This window comes from Malus sylvestris, chromosome 2 (genome assembly GCF_916048215.2).
Source record: "Malus sylvestris chromosome 2, drMalSylv7.2, whole genome shotgun sequence".
NCBI classification, from domain to species: domain Eukaryota; kingdom Viridiplantae; phylum Streptophyta; class Magnoliopsida; order Rosales; family Rosaceae; genus Malus; species Malus sylvestris.
This window is the reverse complement of record NC_062261.1, coordinates 2715108-2735868: the sequence shown is the minus strand read 5'-3', so window position 1 is coordinate 2735868 and position 20761 is coordinate 2715108. Positions and strand designations below refer to the sequence as shown.

At 38.2% G+C, this 20761-nt stretch overlaps 3 protein-coding genes across 5 annotated transcripts; 2 read left to right on the top strand and 1 right to left on the bottom strand.

Annotated features, from left to right (window-relative positions):
* Positions 1-301: 301 nt before the first annotated feature.
* LOC126593346 (NADH-cytochrome b5 reductase-like protein) lies at positions 302-16470 on the top strand. Of its 3 annotated transcripts, none has more exons than XM_050259397.1 (13): positions 302-512; positions 1878-1920; positions 14076-14151; positions 14344-14403; positions 14514-14564; positions 14775-14829; positions 14942-15012; positions 15093-15144; positions 15399-15476; positions 15674-15763; positions 15863-15976; positions 16076-16144; positions 16250-16470. In XM_050259397.1, exons 1-13 carry the CDS (start codon positions 354-356, stop codon positions 16304-16306), a joined length of 975 nt encoding a protein of 324 aa, XP_050115354.1. In that variant the 5' UTR covers positions 302-353; the 3' UTR covers positions 16307-16470. The 3 variants fall into 3 exon arrangements, with proteins under 3 accessions (XP_050115354.1, XP_050115362.1, XP_050115348.1); XM_050259405.1 differs by lacking the exon at positions 302-512 and adding an exon at positions 1491-1536; XM_050259391.1 differs by lacking the exons at positions 302-512; positions 1878-1920 and adding exons at positions 12702-12943; positions 13771-13813.
* Positions 3165-4412, bottom strand: LOC126611100 (uncharacterized). Its single transcript, XM_050279281.1, has 2 exons — positions 3819-4412; positions 3165-3670 (listed from the first exon to the last, which is right to left on the bottom strand). The coding sequence occupies exons 1-2, from the start codon at positions 4410-4412 to the stop codon at positions 3389-3391; spliced, it is 876 nt and encodes a 291-aa protein (XP_050135238.1). The 3' UTR covers positions 3165-3388.
* A 2244-nt stretch (positions 16471-18714) lies between the features above and the next one.
* Positions 18715-19619, top strand: LOC126593245 (MAPK kinase substrate protein At1g80180-like). The gene has a single exon (XM_050259247.1). It carries the CDS (start codon positions 18931-18933, stop codon positions 19264-19266), a length of 336 nt encoding a protein of 111 aa, XP_050115204.1. The 5' UTR covers positions 18715-18930; the 3' UTR covers positions 19267-19619.
* Positions 19620-20761: the final 1142 nt, after the last annotated feature.

Sequence of the window (20761 nt, the reverse complement as noted above, 5' to 3'; positions counted from 1 at the left end):
ACTGGACTCATAAACCACGTCCACGTGGGATTATCAGTACTTTCCATAAAAGGAAAGGTTTCTTTTTTTCACATTGAGGCACTGGTCCACTGGAAATGGAAAGCACATCAGGCTTTAAGCTTCGACCCATGTTTCATCACTTCATCAGTCAAGGCCCATATTTGAATTCCCGGCCCACCCAGTGAAAAGTATCCGATCCAAAAATTGGGCCGTGTGGCTATTGGGCCCAGCAATCACTGACTTCCGCGCCAGAAACGACTTTTCCCACGAAAGTGGAAACTGGAAACGTCGCCAAGAGTAGAAAGAAATCAGCAAAGCAAGTAGCGAGCAGCATCTGTGCTTTGCTTCTTCCAATGGCTACCTTCTTCCAGAGGCTCGCCAAGGCGGCGCCGATCGCCTTCAACAGCTCGTTTCGAGGCCAATCGAAGTCCAGCTTTCGCATTCCCTTCGGAGCAGTCGCAGCCGTCTCCGGCGGAATCTCCTATCTCGGCTACTATTCCTCGCAGGATTTGGTAATTTCTCCTGGTCATTTCATCTGGGTATTGATCAGATTGTTGACTTATCACTGATGCAATGTGGGTTTTAGCTCAGGAATTTTGAGGCGTGCCCAATTGGGTCCTGATGGTTTTGAGCGTTTAAAGAAATGGGTGTGTTTGTGATGGTGTTTTTGTTTTGATATTCAATTCTGGGTTTATTTAGTTGTAATTGTAAACTACAGATAGTATAATTAAGTATTTGAATTTGGTTTATTCAAGTTGTTTGAATGACCAATCCTGAAACTACCTAACGTTATACCATGATCTAGAAGAGTTTCCTCCAACCAGGAGATCAATTACAACGCGACACGTATCGACGTTAGAAGCCAATCATAGCGCAACACGTGTCATCATCAGAAGCCAATCACAACACAATACATGTCAATATCATAACAAAACTAGAAATTCTCTTCTATAAAAGGAGATCATTCTCCCACAATATTTCCTAATATCATTTGTACTAAATCATTTACTAGTACTCACAAAAGTAGAGCTTGAACCTATATACTTGTATGTATAAACCCTTCACAATTAATGAGAAATCTTCTACTTAGTAGATGTAGCCAATCTGGGTGAACCACATACATCTTGTGTTTGCTTCCATATCTCTATTCATTTACATACTTATCCACACTAGTGACTGGAGCAATCTAGCGAATGTCACAAACTTAACACTTTCTGTTGTACCAAAGTCCTCACTGATTTTGTGCATTAACATATGTCTTGGTTGTTGATTAATTGTTTATGTATTTGGATTCTTGTCTAATTAGCTTAGAATGTTTGGAGTAATGGGGATTTTCAAGCTAGTGTTGATTGTGTTTGATGAACTGGTTTCATTTACGGTGTTGTGTTAGCGATATTCATCATCGGATAGTAGTAAGACAACGTGTATGCCTGCATGGTATAGCTTTGAAACCGAAAAGAACATAGGATAAGATGTCCCGGTGTGTGATCAGAATACCTTTTTATTGCTGAGGTTTACTACTGCAAGATGACACTTCTGAGTGACATTTACGTTTTCATGGATAGTCACGGCTATTGGTTTTTATAAATTTTCTTATTTGGGGTTTTAAGGTCAAAGGGTTATATGATGTGAATACCGGAATTTGTTGTGCGCATTCGTTTCTACGTGGAAGTTGAATGTGCTGCATGTACATGTTACAGTTTACCTGACATCTTAAGGATTGAGTTTCGTAATAGGATAAAAGGTTTTTCATTTTTTCTCCTGCTCGTTATGGTTTGGGTTATATTTGCCAGTATAGCAACTTACTTGTCATTAAGGGTTTAGGATTCAGGTTCTTCTTCTGTATTGAGAACTAAGAATCTTTTTTTTTTTAACAGGTTTATCTAGATGAAATCAAAGAACAGACTGGCCCAAAAGTTGGTGAGTCTCTCTCTCTCTCATACCCCGCACACCCCGCAAACATGCACACAGAAGATGTACATTGCAATAAGAATATCAGTTGAACTTTTGATAAGACTAGATATGTAGCTCAAAGCCTTTGTTTTTAACATGAACTTAGTTTTGTTTTAACGGATTAGAAAATTAGTATATCAAGCTTAATTTCTGTAAATGGCACATATCCAATTCTAAAATTGACATGTTAGTGAGATCAAGTTCTTTGAATTGCAATGGGAATGTCTTTGGTGTGTTTAATGAATGAAGCAATTGAGTTTTTGAACTTTTTTCGTATTGGTGCACAATAGTTGTGTGATGATCGCAGTCGTTTTCCTAAATAGTTTCGAATTGTTGTATGCTTTTGGTGTGTGATCAGGCCAGGGCTTTGCTAGAATGGGAGGCGGAAGCAATGTTCGAGTGGGCTGTGCAGAAAGCGGGTCTACCCTCGTGTTGATCCGGTATGATTATGCTTTATCAGTTTGCATTTCAAGTTGGTGCTTTTCTCTTGTATAGCTCATATTGTGTCATTTCAACAGGTTGTCATAATGTTAGTCATCGATAGAGAGAACAACCGTGCTCTATTAAGTCGACAATCTCGATTTGTACCTTGAATGTGGAGTTGCTTAGCTGGTTTTATAGAGGTAACTCTAGGGAATATGTCAGACACTGGTAACTGTGTATAATAGTCGGTATTAGTATTTATACTTCTTTTCGGGGGTTGTGTAACAGTTTCATTAGTTTGATCCTTTTCTCATCCTTGGCCAGGGGAAAGCTTAGAAGAAGCAGTGAGGAGATAAACATGGGAAGAGACTGGTATTGAAGTAGGAGAAGTTGTCTATCATAGCTCTCAGCCATGGCCTGGTATGAATGTTGCGAAGTTTGTATTCTGTTTTACTACAGATAATTGTACACACCATATGGGTTTCTTTCTTTGTTTCCAATAGATTGATTGAGTTCCAATTTTGGTTTTGTTTCCGGTTGGACCAAATAGCATGCCAGGTCAGTTGATGTTTGGGTTCTTTGCATACGCAAAATCACTGGAAATAAATGTGGACAAGGATGAGTTGGAAGGTACACAGGAAATTAGCTTGTAGTTGCATTTTTAACTAAACTGCATTTGCCGTTTCTTCAAAATGAATTTGACTTCCTGAGGCTGCTTTGTGCTCTGTTTTGGAATTTATTTTTGTATGAAATAAGCTTGGATACCCTTCGAGATTCACATCATTCAATTGTAAAAGTACAAAAGTTTATTGTTTAATTTTTGTTCAACGACATTTTGGTTGTCTACTTGTAACTCATAAATCTGTGTACATGTTTCAAACCAGAAGTTGATTTTACAGGAAGTTTCAGTTCAGTTGATTTAAAGATTTGCTAATATCTACAGAAACGAAGGGAAGTATGGCAATGACACAAAGATTATGTACATTTTATTTAGCCATGTTGCTACGATCTCTTATCCACCGCTGCTTGTAGCCTTTGCCCATTTTATTGTCGACCTAGCCAAAGCATCCATGGGGTTGATACATTTCTTAAGAAGAGGATCGCCCGGAGGCAGAACAACCTGCAACTCGTCCGAAGCAATGATCACGGTGTTCACCGCCCTCACCAGCAGGACCTGGACTGCAATGCTTAACAGGTTTCGTGCCCCCTCCATGTCCCGTCTTTTTATCGCTTCAATTGCGGGAATCACCACATGCTCCATGGTTTGCTTGTCAGGTACCACAACATCAAACCCCTGTCCATTGCCATTGCACCGAAATATGTTTTCGCCGGTGACTTAAAATGTAAGTAAAGTTTTCGAAGAAAATCAGAATTGGTATCTTCATGGTTTTCACATAATTTGATGAATGAGCAAGAAAAACGAAATTAGGTTGAATGTGTACCTGACTTTGTAGCTTTTCTTGGTAAAAACCAGCCATTAAAGTTGCATCTGCAGCAAGCACTCCAATCCTTACATTACTTCCTTTTTCCAGTGGCTTCAACTTTGCTTCCTTGAGCTCCAGGGCAACACACTCACCAATATGAAGGAAGTGCAGAGAACAGTCCTCAGATATCTTGTCGTGCCACGCATGAGACAGATGACACGGCATGACTATGCATTGAGCGCCAGAGTGCTGGAGTAACGCCCTCTTGCTACACAAGCTCTCGATGATAGGCCAGTTATTTGATAGGATTTGAGCACTACTAGTACTTCTTGTGTGTGAATGAAACAAACTGCGAATCGGAAGCTCCTTATACAACGTTGGGTCGCTGCACACGATGAAGGGCGGGCATTCTCCTCCATCTTTTAGACTCCACCACACAAGCTTCTCCAAGAAAAGGAGGCTTGAATAAACAGACACCCCTCCAATGATGCCGACAGTGTTTGGTTGGCTCAGTGCGTGACATCTTGTTAGAGGTAAGCCCGAATTCCGAACTTTCTTCGATTCAGGTAGATTTCCGCTCTCATTGGTTTGCAGAACTGAAGATACATGCATTGTAGCTACAGAAGAGCTTGATTTGGTTCTGTTTTGTGTCCTATTTTTGGTCAAAAGTCCGGAAAGAAGAGGTGGACGGTTTTGTGTGTGGAAGGACATTGTCATGCCTGCATCAATCATCCCCGATATAATCAACTACTTAGAACCCTAAGATTTTGGCTGCTTAGAACCCTATATGACCACCACACGAGAAAGGATAAGATGAGGAATGAGGATATCCGAGGTAAAGTAGGAGTAGCCGAAATTGAAGGAAAGATGAGAGAAAATCGGTTACGGTAGTTTGGACATGTGAAACAAAGGCCTACTGACGCTCCGGATATAAGATGTGATTGCAGGATAGAGGTTCAAGGCTGAAGGGGTAGAGAAAGACCTAAAAAGACTTTGGAAGAGACTCTAAGAAAAGACTTAGAGTATTTGGATCTAACGGAATACATGTCACAGAACCGAGCTCAATGATGTTCTAGAATTCATATAACCGATCTCACTTAGTGGAAAAAGGTTTTTTTGTTGTTGTTGTAGAACCCTATATGACCACCAGATACCATTTTCTTGTACCGAATCTGCATGTGAAAACTAGAAAATCTTATTACTCTCTCTACTTCACCACTCAAAGTTCAAACTTCAGTATGAGGTTGTGATCATACCAACTTACGCACACATGATTCTATCAGAACTACGAAGTTAAACGAATCTAGGTGAGAGCAGTACTAGCATCAGATGATGGATGACCGTCTGCGAAGTCTTCGTGTTAAGATGAATCCCTTTTAGAATCCAGACCCCAGATCGCAAAAGCTACTCCAAACCCGTCTTTGGCTCAGAAGTTTGGCGATGCAAGTAGAATGCAGAAAAAGACACGATCTTGCAACATTTTGCAGGGTGTTATATAAGCAAACAAAGTAAACACATTCAATGTCCAATCATAAAAAGGTAAATCAAATCTACACAAGTCCTGTCCTATTCGGTTTTGCCATGGCAGCATTGTCAGCCGTTGAAATATAAAATTAATCCATGATGAAGAAATGATAGTAGCTTTTTGTTTTATAGGCTTTTGTTAGAATTTAGGTAATACTTTCAAAGTGACTCTCGACATCTTCTAGGCTATTCAGAAAGAATCGCAGCAATTCCTAATCAGTTTGCCTTGTGAAAGGATAATACTTGAGTACAAGTACCGTAATTGTTTTTTTTTTTTTTTTTTTTTTTCCAAAAAAATACCGTAGTCGTTGACTATCTTATTAGGACCACTAAATTTAAAACATCAAATAAAACCCTCTTACTATCTTTCTTACCAAACACACCATTTCATCTCTTGTACTAGTATCCAAACATCCATCTTCTCTCTCACTACAAGCACTGGTTCCACATCTCCACCAACCACATTCTCTCCTTTCTCTCGAAGCCATGGCAGCTTCGCCCTCCCAAATTTCACGAAACCCATGAAAGATCTGATCCATCTTGCTAATCTTATGAAGGAAATTTCATCTGTAAGAAAAAATTATGAAGCAGGTTGAAATTATTCAGTGAAATTTGGGAGAATGTTGGTGTTCGGAACTGCCAAAGATTCCACTACGGAGAAGTCCGACGACGACGACGGGGTGTTGCCACGGCTTCCACGATAAAGAATAGGAGGATTTTGGGGGCAGAGTTGGCAGAGAAAGGTCAGATGTGGGTGGCGCCGACGGAGAAGATGAGGTTCCCGAGGACAAGGTTTCTGGCGTTGATACCATGGCAGAAGCAAGGAGTAGTGAGGCTTTGAGGGAGAAATGGGATGTTTGGATGTGAGGTTAACATTGTGTTTGGTTACAAGTTTATTAAATTAAAGTTGTGACATGTGTTTTGTTCTTATTGGGCCACTAGTCAGTACCTAAGTAGTAACAAGTGGCTGTTGCTTGTGAAATGTAATGAGTGGCTGTTTGTGTTTGGTGTGAATGATGAATATCCCATGATTGTGATTTTTTTGTTTTTTTGTTTTGAACAAATCCCATGATTGTGATTTGTGAGTGCTCAACCAACTGATTTGGTGAATATAAATTTTGATTAATCCTAGAACCTAGAATGCACCTGGAGTTCAGTAAGGGTATGCTTACATACCCGTAATCGGAATCAAAACAAGAAGTTGAATTCCGATTACAAAGTATTCAAGCGTTTACTAATTTTGAAGGAATCAAAGGAGTGGCAAGCCCAGCACAAATTAAGGAATCCGACTCCCCAAAATGGAGGAATCGAACTCCTTAGATGGATGTGGAATTTGAGTTATGGAATAGAGAGGGAATGGGAATGCATTTTTTCTACCTATTATGCTCTCTTAATATTTTTTAAATTTCAAGTTTGCACACACCAAACCCACCACTTTAGGATTTTGGAATAAGGATATTATAGTAATCACACTGGTTTTTATTCCGAGTTAGATAAATTAGTAAACAACTCACAAAAATCAAAGAATGGGCTAAGATCTCTCTGTAGTATACTTTGATCATGAGATGGGATACCCTCTCCTTCACCTAAACTTTTTATTAAAAAAACGCAGCCTAATCCAGTAAAAAGGCATGATTGTTGTAGTGTTAATCTTGAAGATATTTTGCAACAACAGAAGGGCGTTGCTATTTGTATTTGCATAAGTTGAAAACTGTTAAAAATACTTCATAATTTATACAAGTTAAAAGATAATTCTCTGACTTCGGTTGTATTGCAATAAGTACATAATAACTTTTTAAACGACAAAAAGGCATTGTTCAATGCATCAATGGGGGATCGACACATCACACATGTACAACAAAATTCGATCAAAACCATTTGGTGATCGTACATAATTATTTGGGAACCAGATGCCCTCCGAATCTATAGGAAGTGAGCTTAAGAATCACGAGATTCAGACGTTAAAATTTGATTCAACGGTTATAAACAAAGTACTATTTTAAAAATTATAATAATTATAGCTGTTGAATTAAATTTCAACGATCCGAATCTTGTGATCCTTAGGTTCAGTTCCTATAGATTCGGACAGGATCCGGTTTCAATTATTTGAAGATTGATTGTGATGAACATAGTGACAAGTGTCTCTTTCCCACTCCATTTTTTAAAGTGTTAATCATTTACATATTTTTCAAATAAGAATGAAACTGTTATTTATATTTTCAAAACTCATTATTGATTTGATCAATGATGAGTTTTTTGAAACAAGGAAACCAAATAATTTCGAGATAACAGCACTCGTTTCAGTAAGTTCAAAGGATGCTTGATGAGACTTAATGAGAATTTAGTGATAATTGTATGAAGTTAGTGTTACACTTTGACGCTAAAAGAAATAGATAATTAAAAATCTCACTTAAGATCATGACGATAATCAAAATATGAGTTCTCATCATTCATTTTACTAAAAAGCAATTGTTCAATGCATCGACGAGGGATCGACACATCACACACATGTACAACAAAATTGGATATAAATCATTGGTGATTTGGTGATCGTACTCAATTATTCAAGAACTCTTATTCTTCTGACTAATCAATAAAACACAGCCAAATAGGAATGTCATTTTCCAAGTTCATTCGAGGTATAATATTCATAAACATATTGTGCATTTTGTTTCACTATTTCCATGACCAATCAGAGTGACATACGTGGTAAATGATGATCATATAGGTTGAGACCGATATATGTATATAACTCGTACATAGGTATAAATATTAGGAACTTATGTTATCTTTGGGTTAGTTTGATGATCTTAATGTTAGTGAAGTTCATATTTCATCAGCTAACAGTTAAAAGAATGACTCTAAGCCAACAAGACTTTCTGCTTTGCGAGAGTCAGAGAGGGGGTGGAGAAACGTCTATCGTACACAACCTTACATTGGCTTTGCAAAGAAGTTGTTTCCACGACTTGAACATGTGACCTATATAGCATAGTTATACCACATATGAACACAACAATTGTGCGGGTTTATCACAAAGTGTGTAGACATATAACTCCTTCTATATGATATTGTTGACCCTCGAAACTACCAAGCCTACGTGGCGCGCAGGCCGAGTAATCTATAAGCTAACTATGTCATTCGGTGAATGCGGGCGTGCCAACTCGTCGGCCGAGCTCGGCCGAGGAGTAAATTTGTTGATGTTGCGTTGGGTGCGCGGCTGACTCCTGTGTCTTGCGATTACGACCGAGGAAGGAACGCGTCTCGGCCTCTTGGGTTCTCGAACCTGAAGACAAAGTTACTATTCTTACGAAGTTCACGAATCGTCGTCGTCGGATTCAGTCACAGTGATGTTATTCGTCAGAGTAAACTCACGCCGAATCGACACTAAAGTGTAAGGGCACAAATACTCAAAGCAAATATAAGTTTTAATGGTGAACGTGGTTCGACCGTCCGAATGCCGAACTCTAAATCCCATTTGGGAATATCCAATCATAAAATAACTCGGCGTGCAATGCGCCGAGCTCGATATACTGTAACACCTCACTTCGCCGAGGAGGCTAATAAGATGACCTCAATCAATAAGGATCCGGAAATCCTTCTTGACCGAGACTTGGATAGGTAACCAACCGTCCTCGCCGTAGTGCTGTTGATGCCAACGGAAGATACTGCGAGACCGACTGATTCTACGATGACAGAGCTATCTATGCCGACTTAAGATATCATTGGTTGCTTCCACAGTGCTGTTGATGCCAACGGAAGATGTGTCAGCGAGAAAAGAAAAGAAAAAATCTCAAAGTTGTTGAAAAAGCTTGCGCAGGGCAGTTTTGTGTTGAATTGTAGGGGCTTGAATGATGCACATCCTCTTCTATTTATAGCAACGGATCCCCCAAGGTCGGGTTAAAACCCTATTCGGACTAGGATTTCCTCTCCTGATCAAACACTGACTCGACCAATCCTACTCTTATTATGACTGTGAACCTAGTCCCTTATTGAACCGGATTCGCTTTCGAGTTATTAATCCTGCCGAGACTCCTTATCGCTCTAGGACTCGGCCTGTCTTACGTCATGACCTAGCCGACCTAGGTTTGAAGGCCCACGTACTGAACGATCCATAAAACCCTTGTCGCAAGGCCTCCCGGGCCGAGAATGATTCTATATTCAGCCCCAAACCACTATTTTTGGCCTAAACAGATATATAGATTAATTTTTAGGTAAATTACATAGTACCCCTCAGGTTTAAGGTCTATTACAACCCCATACAACATCTTTAAAACATTTCACTTTCATACCTCACGTACTATTTTATTTCAAAATAATACCTCGGTTAGATTTTCCATCCATTGTTCCGTTAAGAGCTAACGTGGCTGCCACATTGATGCCACGTGGCAATTTTTTTTTTTTATTTATAAATTTAAAAATTATTAATTAAAAAAATTATTAAAAAAAATCCCTAGAAACTCATCCCTTCCCCTTCCCCGCAACCCCCCACCCCTATCCTATACTCTCTTCACCTCCCCCAACTGATCCCTTCCCCTTCCCCGCAACCCAAACCCCCCATCCCACCTCCCCCGCAACCCCCCACCCCACCTAGATTACTCAAATTTGTTCTAAAATAGATTACCCAGCTTTCCCATCAATTTTCCCTCGTTTTCTCGGTAACCAAACAGTAAATAACTCAAAAAATTCAATAGATTCCAACCCTAATTTTCCATAATCCGAACCCAAGAACAAAAATGTAGAAAATTCAAATTTTTGCAGAAGATTAAAACTTAAAAAATCTGGATCTAATGCCAAACAACTCCCAGTCAATTACCCCACCCTCCCTCTCTCCACCTTCTTATCCATATCGAACTCCGTCTTCTCCTCCACGATGGCGGGGCCTCGCCCTCTTGTTCACTCTCTTCACTTCTCCTCCCATCCAAAAACCCACCCCATCCCACCCCCACCTCCACAGCAACCCCAACAACCCTAGACTGCTTTTCCACTTCCAGCGCTCCAACCCATCGTCCCCAAAATCCCCCTCCAACTTCTCCCTCCTCAAGTCCACCCTATGCCTCTCCAAAGTAAGCATCTTTTCCCACAATCCCCTTTTCATAATTTCCTTAAAAAAAAAAAGAGAAAAAAATCAACACAAACCTTCTTTTTTCATAAATCCAACACAAACCGCCGCCAATTTCATCGCCTAAGAAGCCTAGAGATGCCAATTTCATCTGTCCAGGATCTTAGTCTCCAACTTGGTGTTGTTTCGGGTTCAAGCTCGGCTAAGATCACCGATGTGTATTCACTCACGGGTCGCCTCGCTGCTCTAGGATCCGAGTCGATTTGACTCAGAGATCTGTACGCCGGAGAGGAGTTAGAGTTGTTAGTCGAATTGAAAGTACCAGTTTCAGCCACTAGTGTGGTTGCTAAATTTGTGGGGTGAGGGGGTTGCGGGGGAATTGGATAGTGGGTTTGGTGGGGTGGGATAGAAAGGAGGAGGCGGCAGGTGTGGCGGGGAGGTGAAGAGGAAGGAGTGGGAGAGAGAAGGGATGAGAAGTGAAGAGAGTGGAGGAGAAGTGGGTTGGGGAAGATGGGTTTTAGGGTTTTAGGTTTTTTTTTTCAAATACCTTTTTTAAATATATTTTTTTAAATTCTTTTTTTTTTGCCACGTGGCACAAATGTGGCAACCACATGGCATAAATGTGCTAGCCACGTCAGCTCTTAACGGAACAATGAATGGAAAATCTAACAGATGTATTATTTTGAAATAAAATAGTACGTGATGTATGAAAGTGAAATATTTTAAAGATGTTGTATGAGGTTGTAATAAACCTCAAACCTGAAGGGGTACTATGTAATTTACCCTTAATTTTTTTAACCATTAGATCTATGTACTTGATTGACACCCGTTGTATACTTGTATTTGTTAATTATATTGAATGAAATACCATCCTATCGCTTCTCGTAAAATATACATATATATAAGCTTATAACAATACATATTTAATAGGAAACCTATACTAAGAACAACATATCAATTACATAATATATAGGAAACAATTAGTACAAAGAAGATTAGAGTCAACAGTTTACCAAACAAAATGCATCAATGCAATTAAAAATAGAACTATTTATTATGTGTTGTATTTTGTTTTGTCAATTTGTTTATGTGGGAGTTTTTGCCTTTTTCATTAGTAAGTTGACGGTAAAGTTGCATTAGCCAATCAATCAGGGAGTTTTTGCCTTTTTCATATTTAAAGCTTTTTAGGTTAAGAGACCCACGTTGCATGCTTGTCGTTCGTTCCTTAGCTTATATTTTGCATGAAAACGACGACACTATACATCAATTTTAACAATATATATATATAATCCTGCTCATGACAAGAAAATCTCACCATTAAATTTGAAACAATAAATACATCTTCATCCTTGTGCCTGTGTTCTTTATTTTGTTTATTGTTCTTTAATCCCACTTGTTGAATTTACAATAATATATTGTTTTTCTATCACCAACTATATTATTGGTGCTATGAGATACTGTTATCCTAATTCAATCATATAATCATGAGATGTTTGAATCTTAGTATCTGGTTACAAATAGACTATAATTCGTTTCTCTTGTAATAAAAATATCGTTACTTTGCAACTTGAAACTTGATTTTCACTCTATTTTGCTGAGATTTTGTTTATTAAGTCAAAATGTGACAGAATGTGCTGACATGGCAAAAATATTGCTTATGTGGCATGTATTCAAGCAAAAGATAGAAGGGTATTTTGGTAAAGATATCATGTGTTCTTCCTTCTCTTGGATTTACTTCCATTAGCATTCGAATTCAACAAAGATTGAGCCCCAAATCAATGGATGCTGATGCTCTCGACTTCACATTGCATCTCAAAAGTGCGACGACCTAAATTCGTCATCGAGTCTGCTTCTTTGTCTTCAATTTTCTTTCATCGACACTCAAATTTCAACAAATCTGACCCAAAAAACTGTGTATGTGGAAGGCCATGTCGAATTTCAACAATTTTGACGCGAAACTCTCTTCAAGTGTTCGTATTGGTTACGTACTTATATCTTAACGGGACTCATAAAGTAATATTTTAAAGTGTTCGCAATAGTTAGGTATTTGGATCTTAACGGGACTCATAAAACACATGGGATTATCAGTACTTTCCACAAAGGTTTCTATTTTCACATTGAGGCACCGGTCCACTGGAAATTGAGAGCACATCAGGCCTTAAGCTTCGACCCATGTCTCATCACTTCATCAGTCAAGGCCCATATTTGAATTCCCGGCCCACCAAGCGAAAAGTATCCGATCCATGAATTGGGCCGTATGGCTATTGGGCCCAGCAATCACTGACTTCCACGCCAGAAACGTAGACTTTTCCCACGAAAGTGGAAACTGGAAACGTCGCCAAGAGTAGAAAGAAATCAGCAAAAGCAAGTAGGGAGCAACATCTGTGCTTTGCTTCTTCCAATGGCTACCTTCTTCCAGAGGCTCGCCAAGGCGGCGCCGACCGCCTTCAACAGCTCGTTTCGAGGCCAATCGAAGTCAAGCTTTCGCATTCCCTTCGGAGCAGTCGCAGCCGTCTCCGGCGGAATCTCCTATCTCTGCTACTATTCCTCGCCGGATTTGGTAATTTCTCCTGCTCATTTCATCTGGGTATTGATCAGATTGTTGATTTATCACTGATGCAATGTGGGTTTTAGCTCAGGAATTTTGTGGCGTGCCCAATTGGGTTTTTTTTTCGAAAGTATAATTTCTCCTGATGGTTTTGCGCGTTTAAAGAAATGGGTGTGTTTGTGATGGTGTTTTTGTTTTCTTTTCGATATTCGATTCTGGTCTTGGTTGTTGGTTAATTGATTATGTATTTGATTCTTGTCTAATTAGCTTAGAATGTATGGAGTAATGGGGCTTTTCGAGCTGGTGTAGATCGCGTTTGATGAAATGGTTTCATATGCGGTGTTGTGTTAGTGATATTCATCATCCGATGGTAGTTAGACAACGCGTATGCCTGCATGGTATAGCTTTGAAACCGAAAAGTGCATAGGATAAGATGTCCCGGTGCGTGATCAGAATACCCTTTTATTGCTGAGGTTTACTACTGCAAGATGACACTTCTGAGTGACATTTACGTTTTCATGGATAGTCACAGCTCTATTGGTTTTTATAAATTTTTCTTATCGGGGTTTTAAGGTCAAAGGGTTAGATGATGTGAATACCGGAATTTGTTTTGTGCATTCGTTTCTAAGTCGAAGTTGAATGTGCTGCATGTACATGTTACAGTTTACCTGACATCTTAAGGATTAAATTTCGTAATAGGATAAAAGGTTTTTCATTTTTTCTCCTGCTCGCTATGGTTTGGGTTATATTTGCCCGTATAGCAACTTACTTGTCATTAAGGGTTTAGGATTCAGGTTCTTCTTCTGTATTGAGAACTAAGAATCCTTTTTTTTAAACAGGTTTATCTAGATGAAATCAAAGAACAGACTGGCCCAAAAGTTGGTGAGTCTCTCTCTCTCTCTCATACCCCCACACCCCCCCAAACACACACACAGAAGATGTGCATTGCAATAAGAATTTCAGTTGGACATTTGATAAGACTAAATGTGCAGCTCAAAGCTTTTGTTTATATCATGAACTTAGTTTTGTTTTAACAGATTAGGAACCCAGTATATCAAGCTTAATTTCTGTAAATGCCACATATCCAATTCTTTCACCCTTACATTCAAGCTTAAATTAATAAATGTGTTTACTATGTTTTCAGCACTTAATCCAGACAAATGGGTTGAATTTAAGTTGCAAGATACTGCAAGGGTTAGCCATAATACACAATTATTCAGGTATATCCTCAAGACGCACCAGATGCCTTAGAACTATTATTTGAAGGAAATTTATATTGATCAGAAGCACTATAAAGGCAACACGCTCTTGAAATATCTGCAATGATAGTAAGATGTCCCGATTTTATGTTCTTGTAGAATGTTTAAACATCAATGTGACTGATTTCTCTTAGTTTTCTCCAAAATTGGCAGGTTTACATTTGATCCGAATGCCAAGTTGGGTTTATATGTTGCTTCATGTCTCCTTACGAGGTATACTCTTCTGTTTATAATTACTCTGCTGTGTCTTGAAATTCCTTATTGATAGGAAGTCTGTCACTGCATTGAAATACTTTTTTGTCCCTGTGATCATGTAACTCTAGGGCTCCATTAGGACAGGATGCTGAAGGGAAACCCAAATATGTCATACGCCCGTAAGTCTTTCTGTCCTCATGTTAAATGCTGGTCTTGTTTTCTCCCTATTTTGGGACTTAATTATGTAACTTTGGAAGTCTTTCTTTGAATTCTTTATTTCTTACTTCAGCTGTTTGTATGAGTTATTGATCTTTCTTTTGATTTTTGGTCACCTCTTACATTTCATTTGCATGACTTGGAGTATTTATTCGGTTTACCTTTACGCTCAGGTATACTCCTATTTCCGATCCAGATGCCAAGGGATACTTTGACTTGTTAATTAAGGTATGCTGTCAATTATAGTAATTTATTCTCTTGATTTGGTTAAGTTTTTGGGGATTCATTGATCCATAGGTGTAATTCAAGCTTCTTTCATATTTGTTGAAACTTTATGCAGGTGTATCCGGAAGGAAAAATGAGCCAGCATTTCACAAGCTTAAAACCAGGCGATGTAGTTGAAGTGAAGGGGTAATTTATCCACGTTCACAAGTAATAGTAGTGGATATGCTCTAAATCATCTTCTTATCAGGTGTATATATTTCTTGCAGGCCCATTGAAAAACTCAGATATACTCCCAACATGAAGAAACATATAGGCATGGTATGAACGACTTGTATAGAATTCCATATATAGGATATTTTTATTTGCTGCAACTTTTGCGAATTGCTCGTGGGTTTCCATGCATTTGCATCTTCGTCAATAGCTTTAGCATTTACAGAAGTGGTGTTCAGTTCTCTCTTGCATTGTCTCTTTAATCATGTGAATACTTACAAAAATTAAGATCATTGGTGTATGAAGAATGATAAATCTGTGTGGTCACTTTTTCTGAAGTGTGTTTTCATTCTTTCTTACAGATTGCCGGTGGTACAGGTATTACTCCAATGCTTCAGGTTATTGAGGCCATACTGAAAAATCCTGATGACACGACTCAGGTGAGCAATAGCCTATATCGCATGACAAGATTCACAACTGCAGTTGATCCAATTGAAACCTTAAACTTCTCATTTAAATATATGTGTGATATTTGGGATATTCAACAGACAATGCCAATTCTATGTAATAATCGCTATACAATACTCTCCTTAGCATATATCTAATTGTGTGAAATTGGTGATTGATGATGGCCTAGGTGTCACTGCTTTATGCGAATGTCTCCCCAGATGATATACTGCTTAAACAGAAACTCGACATACTTGCAGCTAGCCACCCAAATTTAAAGGTACCATTTGTCTCATCGTAAAATACCATCGCTGCATCACTCCATATTTGGATATTCTATCTCATGGAACACAGATTTATTTTTTGTAACCATATGCAGGTATTTTACACCGTAGATAATCCAACAAAGAGTTGGAAAGGGGGAAAAGGTTACATATCAAAGGACATGGCAGTTAAAGGCTTACCTGCTCCTGGTGAAGATACACTCATGCTGGTAAGTGATATACTGCAGAGGCGCTATGTACTTGTCGATATCATCCTCTAGTTCAATTTTCATTCAAACTCATCGATCGACCTGCATTTGCTTGTGCAGGTATGTGGTCCTCCTGGGATGATGAAACATATATCTGGTGACAAGGCTCAAGACCGATCACAAGGAGAGGTAAAGAAAGGCATTATCCTGCGTTTTAATTGCGGTAAAACCAATTAGTCAATTACCATTTCTCTTTTCTTTATTTCTCACAAGTTTCCGTTTGCTTTGTTGCAGCTCACTGGCATACTAAAAGAACTCGGGTACGCTGAAGAAATGGTTTACAAATTTTGATTCAGCATAGACGAATTAGCTTTTAAGAAACAATTACTAGGTTTTATTTCAATTTTTTTGCAATAAACTGTGTTCTTAGGAAAGCATACGCAACTCGAACTCGAATTTGAAATCTTTCAATAAATTTGGGAACAATACTGAATAGGGTATATTTTGTTATGAAATTTGTGGTATTGCCCACTTGAGTTGGCCTTTGATTTTTTTTTTTTACCAAAAGAAACCGTTAACTGGAATACCTGGGGGCTGAAGAAATTAGAGGGGACGAAATGTCATCTCTCTCTCTCTGCACATCATTGTTTACGCGAAGGAGATAAATGTTGGATTCGATGTTCTCCAACGATTGGAAACATATGTCAACGGAACTGGCAGACATGGATTTTGCGGATCTCTGAGACCGCCTGAGAAGGCGGAGGGTGACTGACGTTCATTTACCGGCTTGTCAAGAAGGCACGAATCACTTGGATTGTTTGGCAGTAGCAGGGAAAGGCCTCAAAGAAACCAGTTCCAGGGGAGTGAAGGCCGGCTAAGCAGAGGTTTCCTTTGTCCAAAACCTCAAAGAAACCAGTTCCACCGGAGAAGAGATTCGCACGGCGGCAAACTACCCTTAAAGGACCCAAGGCCCTTGCCCAGGTCAGAGAAGAGAAGAGGAAAGCAGAAGAAAATGGTTGTAGCATTTGGGATACCAAAACGTGCGAGAACTAGTCTACAGTGGATTTCCAGGGTCCAAAACCGTTGAACGAAATTCTAAAAGGTAAGGGAAGATACTTGACTAGAGGAAAGGCAGTGCTGGTAAGCTCTAATCCCGAAATACCTCCAAGATCGACACGTGACTTTTGACGTAACTGTACCACAACACAACTCGCTCTCAAGACGTGACTAAAATGAAATGTTCAACAATGTGGTATCCTTGTATTTTATCGGACGTCCCCTGAAAGATCCGTTTTAGAGTCCACATTTGCTCTTGGTTACTAATTTGGAAGCTTGGCATAGATTTGAAAACTTTAAGTTTTAACAATAATGATAAAATAAAAGATAAAATAAATAGTACCAAGATCGATTTTTTAATGTAAAAAAAATCATTTTTTATTAAAGTAAATAATATCGAAACTTTTCATTAAAGTTCATTAATAAAGCATATGATGGAGAGACAAATCAGTCAAAAAACACATTTCCTTTTGGCTGAGTCAAACGCTTTGCTTTAGAAAATTAGAACAACAATATTGACCAAGTGGTGACTCATGTTGGATTGTTTCCGGGATTAACCCGACCCGAATCCATCTAATGGCCCACACGGCTTGTTCACAGATGTCCAACAACCAGTGTTGAATTGGAGCATTATTTACACAGAAGTCGACATGCCATTGGAAGGTTTTCTTGGTAGCTTTGACAATCTCCAAATTCGTTTAGTAACCTTTTTTTGTCTTCTAACTAGAGAAAGACTGAGAAATTAAATATTTAAGTAAGAAGATAATGTATATATATACTTTTGCTATAATTTATTTCTCCTTTCTTTTTTAGTAAAAAAAGTTTATGAGGAAGGAGGCTACCCCAACTCGAAGTTAGGGCATCTTAGCCATTTTTTTAATTTTTTTACATGTTGCCCATCAAGAGAGATTGTTGACAGCGAGATTTGAACCAAAATCTTGATCAAGAGAACAATATTACCACCTCAAATTGTAGCTCCAAGTTGTTAAGTAAACCTTTTATATGATTTAGAACATTGCACGGACAAATTCACGCAACAATTAAGGGCATCTTTAATGAAAGACGTAAAACATTTTGAAATATGTATTTTGGTTGGCCTGAAACCAACAAATATAAATTAAAACTTAAAGAGATCTAAAAGTTACATCTTTCTCATTAGCGTAAAACTCCCATCAACATCTTCCTGGAGTGGAAAATGCTTCATAGTTTTTGCATCTTTCCGTTGGGGATGCACTGAAAAAGGTACACAATCTTTTGTATTTTATTATTTTTTAAAAAGTTAGTATTTTAAGTAAGTTTATGCTTCCTTTATTTTCTTTTCCAAGTTGGTTATGATTTCATTGATGCTTCTTTCCCAAAAAGATTTGGAATTTCAACTCGGGTTTTCAGTTCCAAGTACAAATTATATTCGGCGAATATTAATTAAACTTTCGAGTTATCTCAAAATATTTATGCATTTTTTCTTTAATTTTAGACGCTTGTATAATTCCTTATTTCGCATTTTTGGCTGACAATCAAAATCAAACAAAAAGATAAACAGAAACTACCAAGCTAATTGTTTTCTTTAATTACTAAAAAATAATGAGGGAGAAAAATTAACACTGAAATAAGACACAGTAATTCATATAATTAATCGCAAATTAGCGATTAGATTCCACCTCCTAATCTCTTTCTCCCTAACATTCATTTGTCAATTTCTCTATCTCTCCCTCTCTCTCCTCCCCAAAGCAGCAAGAAAAGTCCAACACCATATAAATAAATAAACAAGCACCATTGTAGCTACTTGGACTTCAAATTTCCAATCCCAAATTCCAAATCCCATCCACCAAATCCACATAAATCGAACCCTCCAGACTCCAGAAACAAAACCCAGATCGTAGATTCAGAGATTTATCAGAAAAATTTCAGAAATCAATCCGATGGCTGAGGGGCTTCAGAGGTCTGAGAGCACGTTTAGGAGGCAGGGCTCGTCGGGGTTGATTTGGGACGACAAGTTTCTACAGCAGGCGCTGAACCAAGTGGAGGCGGAGAAGCAGGCAGAGGCAGCTCAGCAGGCTCAGGGCGGCGGCGCGGCAGCACCCACCATGGAGCGGAGCCGATCGAACGGAGGAAAGGGGTATCGGACGGTCAAGGTTTCGCCACAAGCGATGGACCCGCCCTCCCCGAAAGTCTCCGGCTGTGGGATCTGCGGCGCGTTTGGAAAACCGAAGCCGGCGTCGGCGCGTCGGCCGAAATCGAACAAACGAAGGTCGTAGAATTAATTAATTATTGAAATTTGTTAGCTGTTTTTTGTTTTAATTGGAAAAACACTGCATGCCCAGTTGTTTTTTTTTTTTTTTTTCAAATGTTATTAGAGAATTGTGGGGGAGAAAGATTTTTGAGTGACGGAATTACGATCTGGTACACACGTTGTATTAGTACAATTAATTGAAATTTTTTTCTTAAATTTCAACCAATTGTGTTATTACACTTGTGTATCGAGTCCACCGGCATACTGAAAAATTTCTTGTGGAGAAGAAGGTGTGATTGTAATGTAATGTTAAAATGTATAATTAAATACTTTTGGTGTCTGGTGAACACAATAATATCCCAGTAAAATTCTCAATTATGTTCTAATTTTTCTTAATCGGTTTTTGTTTTCTTTTTGGAGTGTCACTAGGGTTTTCGTAATCTTGATTATTATGAAGTTAATTACTAATTAAGCTTAGTGTTTTTAATGCGATTCTCTCATTTTACTAGATAATTTTCATATTGTGTTCTTGATTATCAATTCGAATTACTTCGAGCTCTTAATTTTTTTAGTGTTCGAAGATGTTCTAAGTTCGAATCTTCATTTGTATTCATAATCGGAGAATGTCGTTGAAGGGTTCACTTAGGAGTTAGCGGATACAATTGCTATACTTGGAATTATTGCAAGTACTATAACGGCAAAATGCTTGATAAAATGCCTTAAAAAGACTTTAAGGCAAGATAAGTTTCGAAAGAGCGATCGGTTGAAGTAGCGTGCCGATTATATCTTTTTTTGGAGATATAAATTCTGAATCCGTCACTGATCGTTGTAATAATGATGGCCACGATGGGTTCATAGAAAGTGGGAGCTGCAAATTTGATAAATTCAACAAAGTATGGTTTTTTTCGTAAAAGGATTTTGACTTGTTTTCAATGTGGGATAAATGAATAGGATTGTATGAGCTATTTACAATATTGCCCCTTCAAGGGCAGCGCATTGCATAATGCGTCCACGCGATGGCAGCTGGCAAAGCTTATCATCTCACTTTTGTAAAGTTTTAAGACCAACATAATTTTTCAGAGGGCCGATTTGTTATACCACTTTTGTTTTTCCCAAAATATTTGTGTTTTTGTGGAACTCATTTTATAGTATATATTAACGATGCAAATCATTTATTTTTTAGAATATTATTCATAAATTATTCTTACAAAAAGTTAAATAAATCCCTAACAATTAAAACATTCATTTGTACTGAAGAAAATTAGCAAATACGGTTCTATAAAAAAATTCTAAACTCTTAATCTAATGGTCGTATAGTTTTAGATTTGGATGATTTTTTATAAATATTATCTAAGATCTAAAAGATTGACGATTCAGATCGTTAAAGTACATTATGAAAATGTGTGACAAAATTTATGTGAAAAAGTGGTGTAACGTATTCGTCTCCAATTTTTTATATTGATATAATGTCATAAATTGTTGTGTGTTGTTGGTGTTTGGTAAGTAGCAATTAGCAATTT